The sequence below is a fragment of the Ornithodoros turicata genome, chromosome 5 (assembly GCF_037126465.1).
Source record: "Ornithodoros turicata isolate Travis chromosome 5, ASM3712646v1, whole genome shotgun sequence".
In the NCBI taxonomy this organism is placed as follows: Eukaryota; Metazoa; Arthropoda; class Arachnida; order Ixodida; family Argasidae; genus Ornithodoros; species Ornithodoros turicata.
Window position 1 is genome coordinate 17,136,853 of NC_088205.1, and position 22,621 is coordinate 17,159,473.

Below are 22,621 nucleotides of genomic sequence, written 5' to 3' on the forward strand. Positions count from 1 at the left end.
AAGAACCATTTGCGCCCAACTCAATCAAGCGAGGTATTCCGCTTTTTTCGTCTAATGTTTTCACCGTTGATTGCTGGAAATTAATTGAGCTTCGTGAGACATGCTGCTAGTCTTTTTTCTTCGTCGGTCGTGTGATTATGCATCTTAATGATGCCGTTCATAATGAATCTGTATTCTAATGTACTGTGTTCTAACGTAATAACACGTACAAATAAAACGGGAAAGCTATGCAGAGATGTCACCATTGTGCCACGGTCCTTTCCGTGTCTAAGAAAAACTCCCCAAGCATACCCCCCCCCCCCTTGAAAGCTCGTCACGCCCCCCTGAATTTCTGGGGAAATCACTGCAGAGCGTTATGCGGTCGTGTTGTTTTTAGGGTGAAGTGTACTACCCAAAAAGTACGTGATGCCTTTGCAGAGTTCGAAGTATATCGACGTAACGGAGGGTCTTTGACATTTTTCTTCTCCAAATATAACGATTGTTTTCCCGAGTCACGCTGTTCTTTCCTCCCGTCGGTGAGATCCAAGAACACTATTAAGACCTACTATTGTGACGACAATTTTGAATGCTTGCTTTCACGCGGAATTGCCGGAAGAGAGGGAAGACGGCCAGGAAATAATGGTGCGGCTCACCGGGGTAAAGTACGACGCCAGCTTATTGCAAGCGCGCGTGACGCGTGATCCTTCTTCGTGACGTCGACGAAAAACAATGCTCTTACCACTTTCATAACTTTTGTACAGCGTTTTCACGCCTAGTGTTGCGCGACTTGCCCCGCCTGTTTTCCGTTTCCTTGAAATAAAATAAATAAATAAAGCAGAATAAAAAAAAAAGGCCGCTTTTCCCATCCATGAAAGGCCGTTTCAGGAGACAGTGTTTTTTTTTATCCATTCCAAAACATACAGATGTTGATGTTGAAAAAAAAAAAAAAACTATACGTGTGAATAGTCACATTGACTTGTTCAAGTTATTGCGCTGCCCGTCGGTAACAAACAAGCACATTGGCACCTACGCAATAATAGCAAATTCGTGAGATATACAAACTTGATTTACATTTTTCGGGGAACTGCTACTTTATTCCTGTATAGGTGTTTATGGTTAGATACCGAAAATAAGGAAGTACGGCAGTATTTATACGCCCGCATGGGGTGCGTGCTCTCTCGAAGCCTCATTTGGACGACCGGAAAGGAAAACTAAAACAACGCTCAGCGGAAGGGCATGAAACGTAAATGGCACCTTTATAGTTTACATCCAGTGTTTGCGCGTCGCTGCACAAGGTCACCGTTCCTTCTGTATGCAACGCCGATAAACGGATGTTAATTTCATTGCCTGTCGTCGCTTCGCGAATATCATTGTTTTCGTTTGTGGCCTCCGAAAACCCCCAGACTTTTGCAACAACGCTTATGCGAGTCAGCATCGCGCGTGGCCATCATTGTCATGCGAAACAAAAGAACCTATGTTTAAGAAGTTTGGTGTTTTTACTAAAAAATCGGTGCTTGTACGGCGATGTAACTGTGGATGTGAATGAGCGGTGGAGGGACAGGACAGCAGGAAGGTGTGGCCGACAGCGAACTTAGTGAGCGTCTTGGGCCGACTTCGGGGGGACTGCACCGACGTCTGTCGGGTAACTAGGGAGAACTTCGGACGAACCTCCCATTCTTTGGCACGACCTCGGGCTCCCGCCCGTTGATGTTATAGCCTAGGTCGTGCTGAAGACTGGATATGGTGGTGGGTTCGAATCGTATCACCGGCAGTGTGCTGTCTGATGGCTTTCCTGGGTTTGTTGGCAGGCTTTCCACGCGAATGTCGGCCCAGTTCCCCTTGAAGTCGACATAGAACGCGTACTAACCGCCCCCACTCCTTCCTGCTGTCCTCTCTCCATCTGTCTACGCCTGTACGCCGCTCATAGTCACAGTTGCTTCGCGGCGCTAACACGGAATAAGAAAAAAAAGTGACCTGGGGGGATTCGGTTGTTCTGATCAACATCAACTTCGTGTCCTCTTTCTTCGCAGAAAAAAAAAAGCCTTGATAAATGACTGAACGATGTGTTCTTGTATTTAAAAACTTTGTAGTGACCTCTTTCGCACGCACAGACGGCAAACGAACTTTCTGGCAACGCAAAAGTAAAAAATTATGTAAAATAATAAGATCGCCTCTCTGCAATATGAACCTCTAGGCAGTTTCATACTGACACATCATCTGTGCATTCTGTCGTTTGCTTGCGGGAACGATGCGGATCGTGCAGCTCGCACTCTTAAGAAAAAAGGGTGGAGTAGTTACACCTTTTAGGAGGTAATAGTTGTCGCCTAAAAGGTTGCAAAGTTCTATCTGCTACCTTACTCTCAAAACAGAACTTCACCGCATAGCACGTTGTCCGCCAACCGTTGCCACGAATTATAAGGTTACTGCTTCTGACTCTGTGAGCGAGGAGGCGTACGCGTTTTTGTAGCGATTTGGATATATGATGATTGCTTTTACCATCCTTTAACATCCTTTATCAGACGCTATGTTGGCCTAGGTGGTAACTATAGAAGTTACCACCTTTTCGCACCCTATTTTCTTCGAGTGCGGATACAAATGAAGCGTTCCACTTTTCGGACGCGGATATGAAAGTGAAGCACTACTGCGGAGGCGGATCGCGAGCGGTGTGGCAAACGTGTCATCCGCGTAAGGTGGTGCGATGCAAGCATGAACCAGAACTCATTTATGTCTGTTTCCTCCAGAAATATCCCAGCAACAGCGCAAGCTCACGTGGCGCCGCGGAACGGAGCGGTAAAACCAGTAACAGCTCCACAGCCACGTTGGGGAGGAGCAGACATCTGTCCTCGTTGCAAAAAGGCTGTCTACATGGCAGAAAAGAAGATGGGAGGAGGAGCTGTAAGTTTCGTCACCACTGTGTACATCCACAATGACAACAACAACTCTTTATGTGCACGACTTTATCGCGTACATCACAACGAAAAGCATCCGTTTTATTTGGCAGAGGTGGTGTTTCGCCAACACAAATATGCGCTTATTGTTCCAGGTTGCAGGACGAGGCAGGGATCCTCAGCACCATCCCTCTCCCCAAATGTCCCGATTAATGATATACTACTGTATGAGCGATTAAATTCGCGGGCTCAATAATTGGCGAATTTGTGAGGAGCCAGGATCAGGCAATTATTCACGTAACCTTGAATTCGCGGTACTGCGGTGCGTCAACCCTGCACCAGGCGTCTTATATATAGGTGCCCTCCATCTTGAAAATCCAGGAAGGTACCCAAAGGTATCATAAATGGGTGATAACCCGTCTACCGTTTGAGCCCTTCTGACTGAGAGGACTGCGATTAGGTGTCCTTACTTGGCGGGTATCTGGGCCATTGCCGAATTGCACTGTCTCCCGCCATTCCTGTCATCCCGGTAACTTTTACAAAAGCCAATCCGTGTGGCAGCGTGCTTAAACCCATACACACTTGCTGGATGATCCAGGCTTAGAAGAACTAGAATCACGGGATGCTGACATCCGCGCGGGATTCGTAAACCGCATGCATAAGTTGCCTCAGCGTCCTGGATAAAAGTTACATATTTCGTTCGCGTATTTTCCTGTCATTGGTTCGAATATTCCGCGCAACTTTATATTCGCGAAGAAAGGAGCGCTCGCGAATTTCGCGAAAATTAGTTCCTCGCGAAAATTACTATACAGTATTTCACACGAATATATGTGACGGTTGCTAGCCGATCATCATCTCGAAAGACGTCGTTCTCTCCCCTTCCTTCTCTTTTCTTCTTTGTCTTCCCCTTTTCTTTTCTCCTTTTTTCTTCTCCCTTTCTTTTCTTCCCCCATTTTCCATTTTTTTTTGGAATAGCAAGCCGACCTCCGTCTGGCTGACCTTTCTTTTTTCTTAATAAACATATCCCCCTCCCCCTGATTTGACGGGAACGCGAGGCGTACGCCATTTTTATGACAATTATGAACTGCATAAGTGTCACAAAAAAAAAAGAAAAAGAAACGGCGTACGCCTCGCGTTTTCAACAAACCAGAGGAAAGAACGATGTCATTCGAGACTATGTTTGGCTAGAAGCGTGCTATGCGGTGAAGTTCATTTTTAAGAGCGTACTTTTAACGGTCTTTATGGTGCAAGTGTCAGGGAATTGAAGTAATACGAAGAAACTGCCCCGACAAAGGCGGAAACCAGCAGACCAAACACGAGAAGGCGTGGTTTGAACATGTCATGTCATTGGCAAGAGCGCCGGATATACGCGTCGACTCCCGCCGCCCGCAAGCGAAGTCGCGTCCTGCGTCATCGTACACTCTTAAAAATGAACTTCACCGCATAGCACGCTACTAGCCAACCATCATCTATAATGATATATATATTTATATGAAATGGCGTACGCCTTTTCTGTGACAGTTATGAACAGCATAAGTGTCACAAAAAAGGCGTACGCTTCCCGTTTTCAACAAATCAGGGCAGATAATGATATCATTACAGATGATGGTTGGCTGGGAGCGTTAAGAGTGTAGGGGAACTGGGCCTAATGCTTATTTGCGCATGATAAAATGCCCATATCCACGGGCACCGCACAGGCGTTTTTATCGCGGATTCCAACACCTTATATTTCAATCCGCAAACGAGGATGTCGCGTGGGCACGCGTATATAACCGCACCCGCGTGCACCTCTAAACATTTCGGAGAACAACCTTGTAAAACCAATCAAACTTTGTTCTTTCAAGGCGTGGCACATTTCCTGCTTCACCTGCCAGGCATGCAACAAGAGATTAGAGTCTACAATTCTCTGTGAAAGGGAAGGAGATATCTACTGCAAAAGTGAGTTTTCCTTCACCATGCTTAACAGTTTGTTATACAACAATCGTCATAAATTTGTTTGCCATACACACTCACGTACAGAAAATGCAGATCTGATCAGTATAATTATAGGTGTCTCATTATGATCCAGTGTACCATCTTTTGGTTGTGAATTCGCAAACTGCTTTCCTAGATTACAACACTCTTTGGTTTTGGTGGGGAACATGGGACTCGCTAAGAATCAAGATTTTGATGAAGTTCTTTCTTATCTTTTGTAGTTATTTATCGAAACGTTGAGAAAGTATAATCCCCTTCTAGGACTGCAATGATCTTACAAGTATTACGTGATCCCATGTGGCGTGCACCTTCTCATATCAATTATTTAACACACACAAAAACGTGTGGCCCCAATTATACTTTCTTACAAACCATCAAGAAATTATTGAGAAGAGAGAACACGCTTTTGTGTAGCTCTCAAAATTCTCTCATGAGGAACTGCAAAGAAGTGGTGAGGTAGAGTTGGGCATCTAAAAATGATGCCAATTTGAATAGAGTATATTCTGGAGTGTAGCTTCCTTTTACTGCTTGTTCACAGCTGAAGTCTACAAGCTTGAAGAAATTACAATCCCAATTATGAGGTTATTAGGAAGTTCCCAAGGCCGTTCAGAGGAGTTTCATAAGACCCAGCTTGAGAACCACTGACCTACATGACAGTGTGCACTTTTTTTTTTTTTCCTTGTGCATTGAACTATCCTCCTGCACTGTTGCCTCTGGCACCACGTGCCAATGGTCCAATTGTGTCAAACTTTCCTTTTGGACTTCCATTTTGTGCATAAGCTTGTGGTGATTGTTCCAATGTATTCCATGTGTTTTCTAGACCTGTGGCCTGTCTTCTTTCTCCCCTGCCCTCCTTTCCTTCATTTGCTTTATGTATAGGGAGCCGTAATTAATGTATCCTGGTGTAGCCAGTCCAGAGTGCTTTGGGACTAACATCTCAACTTTTTCTTGTTCCAATCACTTTTTTTTTCCAGCTTGCTATGGCAAAAACTTTGGGCCCAAGGGATATGGCTTCGGCATTGGACCCGGCGTTCTTCAGGTGGCACCCTGAGTTATCGTGTCAAGAAATTTCTGAACCACATTCTTTGTTCAGAGATTCACAATTTTCCTTCTCTTTCATCATCCCCATAGGAGATGTTGCCTTTTTGTCTCCTCAACTACTTCCTGCAGTAAAACACATAAAAAGTACAAGCACATAACTGTGCCTCAACATGGGGTCACTTCACTCAAACATTTCAGTAGCATTCCCTCTTTTTTTAAATTATTGTTACTACTTAACAGCTGCTAATGGGACCAACAGCAGATGAGTTACAATCTGCACCATTTAAAGAGCAATAACAAATATATTTTGTAATATATACCTTTGCTACATAATATACATTCACATACTGTAGAACCATTTCAAAAGCAGGAGTTTGTACGCTCCTAACTTTATATTGTGCCTTCGAATGCAGCTACATACAGCTTTACGTCCTTCATTGCTCCAGATGAGAATACCGGGCATGACTTCTGAAAGCTCCGTTGTACAGTGCTGCTGCAAAAGTGCAGTCCACATGAACTATGTCACTGTACATGAAGAATGTTATGCACCACATTACCATTACCTGCACATTCACAAACCTGTAGGTCGCAGAATGTTCAGAAATTAATTGTCCCGCTTTGGCCGTGGCTAAATGAAGATCGGTGTGTCATGAGCATTGTCTATTTATTAACCATAATTAATTAGGGTTGTACCGCTTAACCACTAGTTTACTAGTATGTTTTCCTGTACGTGTTAAACTTTTGTTTTTATTCCTCGTCTTTGGTAGCAATATATACACAATGACAGCATCAAATACTTGAGATATGTTAACCAGACTGTTACTGCTCACTGCTTCGTGAACTGTGTAACCAAAGAACATATAGCAGCCTATTACGCATTTGTATATTAGCAGGTCTTCCACGTTTGCAAGAAATATTGGCAACGTGGTATCGCCAACTGTAGATTCACTTTGTTGTAATCTTGGTTTTTTTATTTTAAATTGCATTTGTATTGTACAATAAACATTTCCAACAAAATCTAGCACGTATTATGTCATTCTGTTAGTCTTGCAAGTACAGAACGGACGACAAAAGTTCAGAAGTGCGTGTTGGTAATGTTATTTACTGAGCTACTTGTCTGGCTATATGCCCGCAGCTGCCTACAGGGGGAAAGGACGGACTGTGCACCTGAGGAACACTCAGGCAGCAGGTAAGCGAACCTGGGCACAAGGAGGGGGTTTTGTTTCCTTGCCCGAAACTTATATTCTGCGCGTCTAGCAAGAGTGAAGACAGAAGCCATCGGATTCATGTACCACTGGGTCAGTAGCTGGAATCGCGTTTTAGGGGGCTTTTCGATACTGGGGGGATATAGAGACTCATTTCGTATGCGTTGACGTCTTTCGGGGACGGATTTCTTTAACCACTCACTGGCGACAGAACGTTAGTCATGGCCATATTTGGGATGTGAGAAATAGCTTTGCATGAAATGTAAATGCGAAATAATCTCCGGCGCAAACCGAATAATTCCGTGAAGAAGAAAAAAAAAAAAAAAGCTTTCTGTTGTCGCTGTGTATAGAGATTCTTGGCGAAGTCCGACAGCACCAGTGTAAACGTGGGCGGGGTCCTTATGAGGGTACATAGTGCTGGGCGAGTTCGTGTTGACACATGGGGAAACGAAATAGTGCGACAAGAACACCAGGACACAAGAAGAGAGTGCACGAAAAACAAAACCGCTAATATACAACAGCAAGTGTTATTGAAAACAAAACCCACACGTGACAAACCCATATCCCCCTCTCTTAGTATGGGTTCTGTTGTCAATGAACTTTCCAGCTGCATGTTAGCTCTCGTCTTGTGTGCACTCTTTTCTTGTGTCCTCGTCATGTTGTCGCGCTATTTCGTTACGCCATTTTGCGGAATCCCCGTATCGTCAAATATCAGAAGGAACGAACTTTTTGGGGAGGTCGATCCCACCTGTACGCTATGTGGCGAAGCACGTGAAAACCTCAAACATATTTTACTGGAGTTCGACAAAATACAAATCTTCGCGGCATTAACCGACAATCCAATGAGCAAGACAGAGGATGTCATCACCAGGCTGTTTCGCGATACCGAAAATGGAAAGTTACGAGACGTGCTATGGATGGATGGATACTGTGGCTTTTCAATTTGGAGCGCGCGGTAGCTTGCGCCACCTAGTCTACTAAGACGAATACAGCGCCGCCTGCTACGTTGGGAACACCTCAAAAGACTGACAAGCAGAAGAAAACCGTGATGAACAATAGAACAATATGATACGTTTTATTTTAGAATATTTTTTTTTCTACCTTTTGTTTCTGCGACTGCCTTTTGGGAGTCTGCCATGACTCAAAAGGTATTAGGTGTAATCACTCTACTCTAATGAAAGAAGATAGTCACTGAAAACCATTTCTATGCTGGAAAGTTTAGTTTAGCCCAGTGGTTTAGCCAGCTGCAGGACTTTACTCGTCGTCTGGAAACAAAATTACCCAGCCCAGCCAACACTATCCAGTCTATAATCCAATCCTAGCAAAGACCGAGGAATCTGCGAAGAGAGCTGGTGGATGGCACCTGACAGTACTTGAAATTGGTTGTCATCGAAATTCTGCAACTAAGCTCCGTACACATTCACAAGGTATGGAAAAGCACATGTCTCTCATTAAATGAATGCATTTTTATTCGTACTTGCGCCAGTGAGGTAATGTCGCGTACACATGGTTCGATTTGTGTGCTCTCCATCGTATCGTACTGCACGTTTGTTTGCCACTTTCGCTGTGCCACAAATAGCTATTCAGCTTCGAATCATCTAGACGGTCGCTGACTCACCAGCTACTTCGTAATAATGCAACGCGTAGCTTCGTGCATATAGCTAGCACCACGTTTCGCTTTCAATGAACATGTTGTGCATGTCAAATTTTCACTTTGCTTTAGCGTTTCCCCTCCGGTCATTAATTTGCCTGGTACTGGGATATATAAACATTCTTTGAAAAACCCAGCAACTTTGGCGAATATAGTGCAGAGCGCGATTTCGACATGCAGTTTGCTGTCTGACCTCATTTTAGACAGTTTGCCTTGACATGTACTTTGAGGCTGCGTATACGCAGACGATCCCTTGTTGGCTTACTGTAGTGTATGCTGCTTGTGCTCATGTAGAGAACTTAATATTTTCAGAATCAAAATTGAACCATGCTGCGGAAGCGTGCCCTCACCCAGGCTACTGAAATTCTCAAGCACAATGACGCCGTACTCCCATGTCGGTCATATGTATCCTACCTGTTTCCATCGAAGAGGAGCTCTCGACGATTATTGCACCTCCTAGGTGGCGTACTTTTTGTCGTCTACGGTCTCTTCCCTACTGCCTTCTACTTCTCCGGCTGGTTCCGTAGGTTCATGATCTTCGGACACTACATCAACTGGCCGATGATCGCGAGTTTCACAAACACAGAGTACTATGGCCTTCCGGTCACCCGTCCTTTCTTTGTGGCCTCCACCGATCATGTGCTTCTGGGCACTTGGCACGTCATGCCCAAAAGCCAGTGGTCGAGGTGCTCCTCTGGGATCAACCCAAACACAGAATTCGACGACGACCGGCCCGTGATCATCTACTACCATGGCCACGCTGAGACGAGGGCTACGGACTACAGAGTACAACTCTACAAGACTTTGTCTCAGAGTGAAGTCGATGCTCACGTTATCACATTTGATTACCGTGGTTTTGGAGATTCTACAAATGTAATGCCGTCGAAAAAAGGTGTCATCGAAGATTCACTTGCAGTGTACAACTGGGTGAAGGAGCGGGTGCCACGGTCGCGAATCATCGTCTGGGGCCATTCGCTCGGCACCGGAGTTGCTGTCCAACTGGGTGAAATTTTTGCGGCTCAACACGATAACCCAGCTGCGATTGTTCTCGAAGCCCCCTTTAACAGCTTGAAAGAGGCGGCATTGAAGTGGCCGCTCGGTCTGCCGTTCCGATACATTCCAGGAGCAGAAAAATTAGTCGAACGTTTGGCAGACGACGGTACATACTTCGAGTCGGAACAAAAGGTTGGACGAATCACGGCACCAACGTTGGTGATGCATTCAAAAGATGACCCTCTAGTACCATACGAGCTAGGTAGAAAATTGTTCGAAAGACTGAAGATGGATCGTCGGTCGGATGTTCCACCTGCAGAATTTTACGACGTGGACAGCAGCGTCGGTCCTGGCCACAGACGAATCTACAAGGATCCCAACTTCCCGAACATGGTCTCAAAGTTCATCGGAAAGTGGACACAATAAATTTATGACAGTGCATTTATGTGTTTCGTTTTACGCGAGGTTTCCTGCCAATTTCTGCAGTATTGTTTTTTTATTTATTTATTTGTATTTATTGACTCAGTCACGTAACATAGGACCAACTGTTTTTTACGATCGTAGGATCATGTTGTTGCATGTGCATCTTATTTATTTCATTACTGATTACTTTTCTTGCAACACTGCTTTGAAGTGTGGCACTAAACACAATGAACTGATATCAATACTCAAATGCCCTATGAATGGTGACTACTCTGTGTACTAGTTTGACATTCCTGTTACAAGTTATTTTGGTTTTTACAGATTTATCCCACATTAAACATTTTTAAAACTAGACCTTGTTTGTCTTTAATAAACATTAAGCTTCCTCCACTACTAACTGTGGGGAGAAGATGATGAAGATGTTGCACTGGCTCATGCATGGAGGATGATCTAAAAAAAATGTTGAAAATATGTGAATATCTGGTGGTGCTGTCTGGGGTTTTCCCCAGGTTCCCCTGCGAGCTATGCAAATGGATATTGGCACACGTCCCCCTGAAGTCTGCCCAGGGCGCACATTAACTCCATGTCGCCCTCTCCTCCCTGCTGCCCCCTCTCCATCTTTCCACGAATGTGCATCGCACACAGCCACAGTTGTTTTCGTGGTGGTCATAATGAATTAAAGATGTGCACACGTCTGTATATCTTTGCGGTTGATATCTCCAGCAATTATGCTTCACCGTGGTGCTGTTTTGAAAGCAGGAGCAGCCAACTTCTAGAACGCTGTGTCGTAGGCTGTCGTAGTTCATCATAGTTCATCCGACCAGAGTTGTACGTGCGCGAGCGCACACACACACAAAACCTGAGATATTTGTTCAAAAATGTGTGGGGATGCGTCCTGCATTTGTTGCATCACAAATTGAACGTGACATATTCAGCAAGTCAGCTTTACGCATAACACTTGTGCGCGCAGGAGATACCACCTTCAAACACTACGCGCGGTGCTATGACAACAAACAGAACGTAAATCTGGTGCCTGCAGCCAGAGCATCAAACCGAAATTTTTCCCGGTTCGGGTCCAGGCATAATGACTCGGTTCCGGTTCACCTCCAGGAGGACGCATATATGGAGTTCCGAACCGGTTCATTGTACAAGGTATATGCCCCAAAAATAAAAGGTAGGAAAGTTCCGAAAGCTTTATTTCTCTCAGCATAAGAGTAAAGAATTAGTACAAACTCTGTTGTATCCCCAAATGAGCTTGAACGAGATCACTTATTACAAACGGTTCAGGTATGAGCTTCACTATCCTTCCAACATGCTGGTCGCGAAGCTATGCATTTCCGCTTGTATCAGAGACTCAGCTTGCAAAAAATGTCGCATGAACCGGTCACTCTTGGAACAGGTTGAGGCACTTAAGGTAGGTAAGATCAAACACGGTCAGTCTCGAGCTCTCGTTGCTTTGAAACCGGTTCGTTTCCGGTTCAGCTCCAAGATGGCGGCGGCCGTTTCGGTTTGGTTCGGTTTCGGCAAAAAATAACGGTTCTTTCCGATTTTCGGGTCCGGCTCGGTTTTATGCTCTGCCTCCAGCACGTCGCCCTACATACCCACATTGAATTGGAAAAGAAAGAAAAATATGGAGAGGTTAGTCCCGACCCAGTCAGAACTGGCTACTCCAAAACGCGTTTGTTGGTAAACAAAAAGAAAGAAAAAGGTCAGCTACGAAAAATAGGACAAACAAACAAACAACCAAGCAGGATAAAGCATAAAGGAAGACGGGGGAAAGGAAAGGGGGAGACGTTCGACGCCGAGAATCACTCACTGCACAATGTCAGATATAGTGCGGACACAGTGTCACCGAAGTTTTCACAGAGTGTCCAGCAAGTCCGAAGCGATAAGAAAGTCCACAAGAGCGCGCAATGCCGGCACCTGGTGTTGGGCGGGCCAGCAGCCTAGAACCTTCCCAACGGAGAAAGGGCGATTGTCGAGGCGGGCTAGTGCCGCCTCGAGGGAAAGACGAGGCTCTCTGTATCGAGGGCAGGCTTCTATAACATGCTCTGTGTCCTCCAATACCCCGCACTCGGAACAATTCGGTGTGGAAACCTTCCCAAGTTTAAAGAGGAGGCGGCCGGTATATGGCACATTGAGACGTAGCCGGTGAATGATGGAGGTAACGGCCCGGGGGAGCGCTGGGGGCATTAAAAACTGCAGGTCTGGATCCACTTTGTGCAGCAGTGAGTTAACTGGGACGCATCGACGCCAGTGTTCCCCGCTCAGACGTTTCACTACTGCGTTTATCGTGCTCTTTGCATCCCCTCTTGTGAAGTAGACGGGGTGCGTGCGAACGCCACGCGCTAGATGGGCACGCCTGGCAGCTGCATCCGCAGCCTCATTTCCGGGGACACCGCAATGGCCAGGGACCCACTGCAACTGGATGTCATGTCCCCGTGATACGGCAGAAGTGTACACTTCAAGGACGTCATGCACCATTGGAGACAGACATCCCGATCCTGTAGAGTGGAGAAGGACTTGTAAGGCGGCTTTGGAGTCGGTGTAGATGGACCACTGAGCTGGGGATGGAGAGGATGCTATGAAGCCAAGCGCCATACAAATCGCGTGCAGTTCCGCCGCCGCCGCCGACGTGCGGTGTGAGAGCCTTGCACATCCTTCAGCTGACAACTGTGGGATCACATAGGCGCAAGCAGAGCCGGAACGCGTCGTTGATGCGTCGGTGAAAACCTGAATCTTCCCTCTATCGCTGTCAAGTACGGCCAAGGTCAGCTGCCGTAGAACAACCGTCGACGCAGCTTTCTTCGAGGACACTCCAGGTACCTCGACACGGACAGGGGGTGTGGGCAGGGCCCATAGTGGGTCAGGGTGCTTCGGCAGAGATTTGTGCTTGGGGATGATGCTTCGGTGGGCAAGAACGGCTTGGCTGTACCCAGACGCTGGACGACGAATCAAAGCGCGCACTAAGGGGTGTCGATGGTGGCGAGTTGCCAGCCTCATATAGTGGCTAAGAGACTGATCAAGCCTCATGATGGGTACAGGTGGCTCCTTGGCTTCCGCGAAGACTAGAGCAGTTGATGTGGACTTGTGGACGCCGAGGCACGTCTTGATGCTCTTCGCAAGAATGGTCTCCAGCAGTTGCTCAGATGTGGGGCAGAGATGATGCAGTACTGGAAGGTGGTAAGTCAATACCTGACGTACAAGGGACCGGTGAAGACCGAAAAGAGCCCTAGAAGTGAGCCCCCACCGGGTACCACAGAGGTAGCGCAGAACATTCAGTCGGGACTCTGCTCTGTCTTTCAAGCAGCGAACTTCTGCTCTCCACGATAAACTGCGGTCGAGGATGAGACCAAGGAACCGGTGGTGCGTAACGCGCGTCACTGGGTGCCCACTTATGTAGAGCTGAAGGTTTCTCAAATGGCGGCGTGTGAAAGGCAAAAACACAGTCTTTTCATGGGACAGGTCCATACCTCTCTCTGCCAGGAAGGAGGCTACAATGTCCAGCGCGCTTTGCAGGCGGCGTTGTAGTGCTGGCCACTGCTTTCCAGAAGACCAGATACAAATATCGTCAGCGTACAAGCTAACATTGACGCCCCGTGGCAGGAGAGAGGGTAGTGCGGCCATGACAACGTTGAACAGGAGCGGGCTAAGGACGCTTCCCTGTGGGACACCAGCTGCTGTACCGTGATGAAGGGTTTCGCCTTCTGACGTTTTCACGTATACGGTCCTGTCTCGCAAGAAGTCAGAGATCCACCTAAGGGCTCTCCCCGTGACGTCCATAGTAAAAAGCCCATGCAGCACGTGATTGTGACTTGTGGTGTCATAGGCTCGCTTGACATCCAGAAAAACGGCAACACTCAGGAGGCCGTCAGCACTAGCCTGTTCCACGTGGGATACCACATTAATCACGCAGTCCATCGTGCTACGTCCCCGTCTAAAGCCAGCCTGTGCTGGATCTAGAAGGCTTCGGGATTCCAGGAACCAGTCGAGGCGGTTCAGGATCAACCTTTCAACAAGTTTGCAGAGACAGCTAGTGAGGCTGATGGGCCGAAACGATGCCAGTTCTCTTGGTGACTTTCCTGGTTTCAGCACCGGGATTACGCGGGCAGTCTTCCACATGTCAGGTACGACTCCGTCCCTCCAAGATTCATTTATGAGACACAGCAGCTTACCAAGCGTCTCAGGTCCCAAAGAGAGTAAGGCTTGGTATGAGATCCCGTCGGGTCCTGGCGACGAGCCTTTCTTTGCGACAGAAATTGCAGACTGTAGTTCGTTTAAGGAGAAATCTAGGTCCATCAGAGGCTCGCGAGCACCGCAATGGAAGTCGACTACCTTGAGAGCATCATGGGCAGACTGCTTGTGAGCGTCATCTAAGGAGGCACAGGATGAGCGAGTGAGGAGACGGCAGAAATCGTCACCAACAGTTAATTCTGGTACGTCCTGGTGAAGCGCCAGTGCTCGGAAGGGCGTCTCCTGTGCAACAGCAGGGCAGCTGAGGGTCTTGATCACCTGCCAAATTCTTGAGGTCGGCGTATAAGGGGAAAGGGAGGAACAGAACGTCCTCCAGGTCTTTCGACCAAGGCGCTGAAGGTGTTTGCGTATAAGGCATCGTAATTTACAGACGTCCTTGTAGTCTCGAGGACATCCAGTTCTGCGGAACCGTCGCTCTGCTCGACGTCGTATTGCTCTGAGGCGTTCAAATTCAATATCGACAATACCCACAGTAGGCTTCCTTTCTGAATGCTCCGCTTGGAAACGGAGAAATATTGCGAGAATGCTGAACTGTGTGTGTACACGGGGCACGAGCTTGGTGCGTGAACCATGTTCTGCGAGCTTCGTTCTGCTCTGATATTTGGCATCATCATTTGGTGTAAGCGCATTGGTCTCGCAGTAGATATTGTTACTGACATTTGCTCGATAAAAAGAAAAAAACGTTGGAGTGCTACAACGTTTCTTCTGAAAGATGGCGCCCGCCACGTGTGTGTTCGTCTGCGCGAATGTGGGAGTGACTGCAACAATTTAAGAGAGAATGTGTTGAGGGTGAGTGCGTGTCCTGGTGTTTCCTAGTGTGGCTTGGTAAGAGAGGGTATAGCTAGCATGGTGTAATTGGTAGAATCTCTGGCCGGGTATCAGAAGGTGCGGGTTTGAATTCCACTTCTGGTGCCTTTTCTTCAACTGTCAAATACGTTTCTACAGGCACTACAATATACGGGCAATAGGGCTATAGGCAATACGGGCACAGGGGCGTCGGAAGGTGGGCCCGCATGCAGCCTGTGTCGTTCTATTACTCAACCTTACTGCACACAGAAAGTCCTGACTGTACCAGTAGTCCATCGACCTTCAAGTTTTCCCCTCTTCTGGGGCAATGAACTTCCGACGTCCCTCCCCTCTTCCACATTGTCTGAAGGTAGTTATTTGTCGATTTATTAAAAGTTAGGGATACGGTCCAGCCTTTCAGCGTGTAGGTGGAGTCTGCGAAAAACGATTTGTGCCTCCGTCAACGGTACTGCTCGAACCCGAGGTACACGTCCGGTCGGTGGACAAGAGCGAACAGGCTCAACTCCCATGTAGATTCTGGTACGTGTTCTTTATTATTTTTTACATTTTGTCACGTGAGGTAAGATTATATACGCACCAGGAATCTTAAGTGAAAATTAAAAGCCAGGAAAGCGGAAAGAAACCCCAAAGAACGCGCCATCACGCGCGAACAGGACATTGCTGAGGTAGTGCACGCAGCGGTACTCGGTAGGCAGAGACACTTTTCTAGTCGGCTGGATGGTCCATCGAATTCCGATTAGGTACGTATAACGCAGGAAAGCGTACGATTAAAAAAAAAAAAGAGGACGATTCAAGCAAAGACACAAATCCGATCGAAAGGAATAAAATGGGGGGTAATTGCAGCTTCTACCACCCTAGACTGCAATTACTCCCCATTTTATTTCCCTAACTCCGACATTTACTCCCCAGGACCGCAAATTGTCACAGAACTTCGCAAATGGTCTTCCGAACGCAACAGTCTACGTAAATATCTCAGCCAACTTAGCAATTTTCCACCAACACAGAGTAAGAAACAGTTAGCGCCTCTTTCTTCGGCAATTGTGCCCTATGCATGTCGCGAGATTTCATATCATTCGATATATAGCGGTTGACGGTGTGATTCAAAGTATTTTCATTCAGGCACACGAGTTATGTCCCTGGGTGCGTGCCTGGTAACGTGAAATGCAGTTCCACACTCTATGGCATTCATTTACTCCCTAAAGGGACTATTTTTGTGGCCATGCATTTACTCCCCAAAAGGAGTAAAATTACTCCTCTTTTTCAGAATGTATATCAAAGCTCTTTTCACTTCCAGCGACGAAGCAGCACCAGTGACGAGTCGGCAGTGGTTCAAGCGGCTCATCAACGGTACTTTCATCCACGTCGCCATGGACACGCACGACGACCCGTCAAAGAATATGCGCTACACCATGTCGGACCACACGCTAGTAATAAAAAACGTCGTTGAGAAAGACGCTGGGTACTACGTTTGCCACGATAACGAGGAACCGCCAACGAAGTACCGCATGGAGTACCTCCTAGATGGTAAGAGCACACGAGTCGGGCCTCGACCGTCTCTTATTCGACTTTGCTCGATACAAGTTTTTTCTTTCAGTTTCTGTGAAGTCTACCGTTGATCCCGTTTCAGGTTTGTTGTCCCTGTGAATTTAACTGCGACAATGCACCATCAATATCGTTTTTTCTTTTCTTTTTAGGAGACCTCTTGAAGCACAAGCCCTACCTTCAGGGGTTGCAGGAAACATACAGTAATGTAGTTTTGGCAACGTAGTCAGTACAGCGATAGGCAGCATCAACCTGCGGCGACACCGTCGCGGCCCAGCCGAAATAGTCTGAGCAGGATCAATGTAGCATGTACTCGTAGCAGCCGGAAGATTCGTTCTCTATTCTAAACACTACGCCACATGCAATATCTGGAGTTGCGGGAAGGGTGTGATGTTTATTTCTGAATGTATATCCGACCCAATGCCTTGAAGACGTTTACAAACTCTGCTTCATACGAGGTGGTCTATTAATTAGTATATTCATATGAAATGCATAAACGCTAAAAATTGGAATGATGGCCACGAAGTGATACAGGTACAGCCACAGGGGTGATATAAATCACCATTTTTGTAACTACCCTCAAGCGGGTGCTTCTTCCAAAACCGCCACCTTGTCCTGGTCACACGTCATAGAAAACGTCATTTTGAGGTCATGTGACTGTTTACATGTTATTAGATTCCAGTGTTATTACTAAGGTTCACCGGAGCTGTACGTCGCATCGGCTGTGTGTGTCTTAACACGCGATCGTCATCACATCTTTGGAAGTCGTGAACAGTACGAGGCCTTATGGGCGAAACCGAACGTTTTACTGCGAGATTATCGGATGAAAATAATTACCATGGTCGAAAGACTTCCAAAACGTCGCGTACTTAAAAAAAAAAAAAAACGCGTTGTTTAAAAATGGTTTGGCCTTCGATCACGGGCACGGCCATCTTGTGCGTTGACGTTTGCTGCGACGTACGACCAGGACCTGTCCAGGATGCATTGCGTTCGCCCTGCACGCAGCACGCTTTCGTCTATGGAGCAATACATTGGATGCCACCCCTGTGGGTACAGCATAAACAGTGGGAGCAACAAAAAAGACTTGTTACAGTGACGACATCATAATCCGGGGTCGGTGCGCCACCTGGCGATTGTGAACAAATGAATGGCATCATCCACACTATCGTACGCTCCACGCATCACAAAACGCTATTTATTCGAAGCAGAAAATCATTCCTGTCGTGGTTCTTGTCAACTGTGAAATAAGCATTGTTGTAGCACTTTCTCCGCTGTAGATTACACACGTAGTTGCTAGTCTTGCCGGTGCCACTGCTTTTACGCAGACTTCATCAAAGTAGCAGTTGTTTCCAACACCATGTTTCTGCACGGTTCTTTCTCCAGGTAACCTAGCCCTGGATGGTATACTAGTTAAGCACAACGTGACCACAAATTGGGGCGAGTGGACGCCGTGTGATCGATGTGGCGAGATTGGTCTCCGTAAACGGTATGGCCGATGTCAGCTGACAACATCCGTTCAAGGCTTCATGAGGCTTCCTCAAGCGCCTCAGGTACGTAACAGTTACTGGTAATCAGTCCAGACAAATTGAAATTATCGGGTGCGCCCGTGAAGTCGGCCAATTATGCGCCGCAGGTTGAGGGAGGGCCATATCTCGACCGCCGACACGATTGTAACAATTCGACGGGAAGAATGTCGATGGCGTACCTCGCACACTGCTGATTAATTGCACGCAGTTTCATTACACTTTTTTTTTTCTTTCAAAACTTGTATGACTAGGGCGAATAGTCCTGTAACCATATGATGTGCTGCTAAGTTGTACCCGGTAAGGTACGAACTCGGTGCCTTTGGATATCGATGACGGGCACTTTCACCACCCTGTTTTCTGCAGGAGCCAGTGAACGTCAGCGTCCCCGTCATGGGCCCCAGTTGCAGGTCTCTCCTCTTGAGAAAGTACGAAGCCTCGAAGCAACTGTACAAGATGCCGGACTACCTTCACACTGAATACTGCCAAGAGGATTGCGGTGAGACTGCGCTATTTCTAGCTGCAATCCATTCGGATATCACAAGCCCCCCCCCCCCCCCCCAAAAAAAAAAAAAAAGAAAAAGAGATGAAGCTGCCAGAAAAATTGAAGGCTCCACATATTGCATGAGGAAATTCCATTGATCTGATAAATTATGTACATTGCTTGGTGCCCTACCCAATAATACAGATGAACTCCACGTGAACATGTATTCTCCGCGAAGCTCGAAATCACCGCGGAAAAGGCTACTATACAAAGTTGTGTCACCACGAAATTCCCTATGAATATTTTCTCACGAAGTTGCATTTTGGAGGAGCAGTGAAATAAAATTTCAGGCATAATGTAGGACATGACGAAGAGTTCACACCTTCGCTGATCAGAGCTTGCTGGTTTAAAAACCTCGACGTGTTCAACCCAAAAAGGGCTGAACACGACCAGAGTTTTTGTTAGTTGTTTGTTTGTTTTTCTTTCTTTGCTGGGAATAGCAAGCCGCCGTAGCGCAGGCTAATCTTCCCCTTTCTTTTTTTATAATAAACATATCCCCCCGCCCCCCCCCCCCAAAAAAAAAGAAAAAAAAAAAAGAGATGAAGCTGCCAGAAAAATTGAAGGCTCCACATATTGCATGAGGAAATTCCATTGATCTGATAAATTATGTACATTGCTTGGTGCCCTACCCAATAATACAGATGAACTCCACGTGAACATGTATTCTCCGCGAAGCTCGAAATCACCGCGGAAAAGGCTACTATACAAAGTTGTGTCACCACGAAATTCCCTATGAATATTTTCTCACGAAGTTGCATTTTGGAGGAGCAGTGAAATAAAATTTCAGGCATAATGTAGGACATGACGAAGAGTTCACACCTTCGCTGATCAGAGCTTGCTGGTTTAAAAACCTCGACGTGTTCAACCCAAAAAGGGCTGAACACGACCAGAGTTTTTGTTAGTTGTTTGTTTGTTTTTCTTTCTTTGCTGGGAATAGCAAGCCGCCGTAGCGCAGGCTAATCTTCCCCTTTCTTTTTTTATAATAAACATATCCCCCCCCCCCCCAAAAAAAAAGGCACGTTCAAGTTCCGTTGTGCGCTCGTTCCTATTGGCTGCAATAGCTAGCCGCATCACTCTACGCCGCGACAAGTAGTCCGCAGAGTACACTGTCTCCGGCGGAGTAACTCTGTAAGTGTTCACGGACGATATTTTTTCGCAGGTTATGCACGGGTATGGTTAATTTATTCACACGGGAACGCTCTTTTTTCGCGTATTGTGGCCTGATGTAACGCTACTAATGCCGATCTTTCAGACGAACAATTCGCTACGGGTGGAACGATGTCTCCAGTGAACGGGACCTTCTTCAGTTGGAAGATCGGCAAAACGGAAGAGGTTGAAACTGCAGAAATATCCCCATCTGCGTTTCGTCACGAAGAGGAGGAAGGGGTCATGATAAGCCTCGCATGTCCAGGGTAATCTGTTTATTTAATGGGGTTGAGAAGCCATATTGGCACACTTGGGCTTATCCACTGTTTGTGACATCGTGCCTCACATATTTACTACATAAAGCCTGTCACCGCACCGCGCTGCCGTTTTTGTAGTTGCAATTCCGAAAGGCATACCTTCATAGATATCCATCGACGATGCCAGATGAGGGGGTGGTGGTAGGATGCCCAAGACGCGTAGTAACCTCCTCCTCTCTCATCTCTTCCTGTTGTACTCTCTCAGTCTGTCGACGTCTATATTACCTCTTATAGCCACAGTTGTTTCGCGGAATACTTAAAACAAATGACGCCAAACGAGGAACTCGCATGGGGAGGAGCAGCCGGTTGCCATGGGAACACGCATACAGCACCAAGAGTGGCGTTGATCTCGATGACACTAGTATATTTGATCTTTTTGTGCGACATAGGACAGACAGACAGCCGCTGTCGTAGTGCCAGGTTTTCGGCGCGTAATGACTTTCGAATGTGGGGTCACAGCTACATTCTTAACTTCATTTTTCATAAAGTAACGGCAGGAAAATGACGCTTTTTGCTATTTCAAATCACCTTGTATCCAGAGCATCGGCAGAGAGTGTGGTGATGTGGTTCTTCAACGGCACCAAGTTCCGCAGAGCGTGGCGTCGCGTCAAGGTTAGCGACCAGAAACATCTCGTCTTCAAGGAGCTCAAAGCACGCGACACAGGAGTCTATGAATGCACCGTCATGGGCATCAAAGTCGGACAGTTACAGCTCATTGGTAGGATGCATGGTCCCTTTTACTGTGTACGAAATGTGCGTACGAACGGTTTCAGAAGTAGGCCCTAGTAATGATGAAGTTTTTCGAAAGCGAAAACTTGGAAAGATATCGCTTAGGTGCTAGAGAAAGCGAAGTGTGACAAGAGAACAGCCAACGTCACGTTATCGACGAAAGTGATACCAGATACCCGATGTGATGATGCTGATAGTCCCCTACTGTGTGCTAGAGCTGATAGTTGCTATCACAATCTTGGATATAGCGATCGTAGCCACGAAAACGGGCTGTCGTCAGACGCAGCCCCTCGTGAGGTTTTTGTTTCCGAAACTGCCAGTTCCGATTGGCTGAGCAGACCAGAACTTTGTGTTCAGGTACCAAAGAAGAGATAAGACAAGTTTTTAAGACCTTCGTATTTTTCTCCTTCCTCCAATCACAGTGAAGAAGAAGCGGCATGATGTAGGTAAGTTATTGAGGACCTAATTGAAATAAGGCATAATCAACCCTCGTCGAATCTCAAGGAACTCTGGCTACGTCAAATGGGATGTGGATGGCGTACACTACCATCATAATCAACGTCATAGTTTACGCAGCAGTTGTTTACGTCAACTGTCAGCATCATTACAAGAGAATGGATATACAGGACTACATCTCGCGCACCCGCTCTAAGGACCCTACGAGTACAGAGTGTACGGATTCCACTGAGCCACTTGAGAAGGAGAACTAGCGTCTATTGTGCGTACGTTTAATCGCATACGTTGTTCTGTGGTCTGCCTGTACCAGCACCTCGAATACCAATCAAATATATTGAATTTACATAACGTCGCAAAATGAGCTGCTTGTGTCTTCACGCATGTATTGCAACGCCATATACACGACCTACTCGATGCCTACTCTCAGTGCTCGCTGCGTTCCAAAACAAACTCCAGAGTAGAGCAGAGTCACGTGACAGAGTTGTAGCACGTGACCAAGAGAGTAGGCGACCCTCGAGTTGGTTGTGATACGGGCGCGAGTACGATTCTCGACATGGCGACAGCAGACGACAGTAACATTTGGGCCCCGGGACACCAGAACCACTGGCCGCTGCTTCGCTTTAGTGTGGCGGTGTTTACTTCGGGTCTTCTGCGTGGGTTCGTAAAGTATTCATACCATGAATTAGGGGTATTTACCTCACATTCCGGGAAACGGTAGCGCTGTTCTGGTCCGCAGCTAGCTCTAAACGCATAGAAGCAGCTTTCGACCTTCACATGCAACAAGCTGATGTGTGTTGTATGTATGGTTCCGCGCATGCTGCTCAGGAGAAAACATCAGGTCGTAAAACTTGCCCACTGGAACTTTCCCGCTTCCTGCATGACGCAGTCGAGACGAGCAGCAGCAACAAAAGCAGTCGACCATAATTTCTATGCAGACGACAGCTCTGACGTCACTACTCTTAGCTACCTCACATCTGATAGAGAGTAGAGCGAGTCTACCTCGGTTAGCTACTCTCGAGTAGGCGACCCGCTTTTGGAACGCGAAGAGTAGTTACTCCCTAAACTCGGGTCGACCCGGGTAAGTTCTGGATCTGGAATGCAGGTGTCGACCGTGTCGTCTGCTTCAGCTAATCGTCACAGACGATTTGA

General features: G+C 46.8%; 3 protein-coding genes across 8 annotated transcripts in view; all 3 read left to right on the forward strand.

Moving 5' to 3' along the window:
- LOC135394124 (cysteine and glycine-rich protein 1-like) overlaps nt 1–6,903 on the forward strand; it is a 32,558-nt gene extending 25,655 nt beyond the window's left edge. Inside the window, exons 4-6 of the mRNA XM_064624646.1 lie at nt 2,721–2,874; nt 4,712–4,805; nt 5,816–6,903. Coding sequence (XP_064480716.1) covers nt 2,721–2,874; nt 4,712–4,805; nt 5,816–5,892 — 325 coding nt within the window. The 3' untranslated portion in view covers nt 5,893–6,903. The remainder of the gene's footprint in view (nt 1–2,720; nt 2,875–4,711; nt 4,806–5,815) is intronic.
- Nucleotides 6,904–8,349: 1,446 nt separating this feature from the next.
- Nucleotides 8,350–10,506, forward strand: LOC135395338 (lysophosphatidylserine lipase ABHD12-like). The gene is made up of 2 exons (XM_064626570.1): nt 8,350–8,514; nt 9,051–10,506. Exon 2 carries the CDS (start codon nt 9,066–9,068, stop codon nt 10,155–10,157), a length of 1,092 nt encoding a protein of 363 aa, XP_064482640.1. The 5' UTR covers nt 8,350–8,514; nt 9,051–9,065; the 3' UTR covers nt 10,158–10,506.
- A 4,373-nt stretch (nt 10,507–14,879) lies between these two features.
- On the forward strand, nt 14,880–21,861 carry LOC135395339 (Ig-like V-type domain-containing protein FAM187A). 6 transcript variants are annotated; one of them, XM_064626571.1, is made up of 11 exons: nt 14,880–15,027; nt 15,608–15,734; nt 16,510–16,739; nt 16,810–16,842; nt 16,910–16,960; nt 18,141–18,307; nt 18,647–18,779; nt 20,077–20,236; nt 20,827–21,005; nt 21,439–21,462; nt 21,521–21,861. In XM_064626571.1, exons 1-11 carry the CDS (start codon nt 14,979–14,981, stop codon nt 21,724–21,726), a joined length of 1,359 nt encoding a protein of 452 aa, XP_064482641.1. In that variant the 5' UTR covers nt 14,880–14,978; the 3' UTR covers nt 21,727–21,861. The 6 variants fall into 6 exon arrangements, with proteins under 6 accessions (XP_064482641.1, XP_064482645.1, XP_064482642.1 ...); XM_064626572.1 differs by having other exon boundaries at nt 14,882–15,027; nt 20,827–21,040; nt 21,521–21,575; XM_064626577.1 differs by having other exon boundaries at nt 14,883–15,027; nt 20,827–20,899; nt 21,521–21,558.
- The last annotated feature ends 760 nt before the right edge of the window (nt 21,862–22,621 follow it).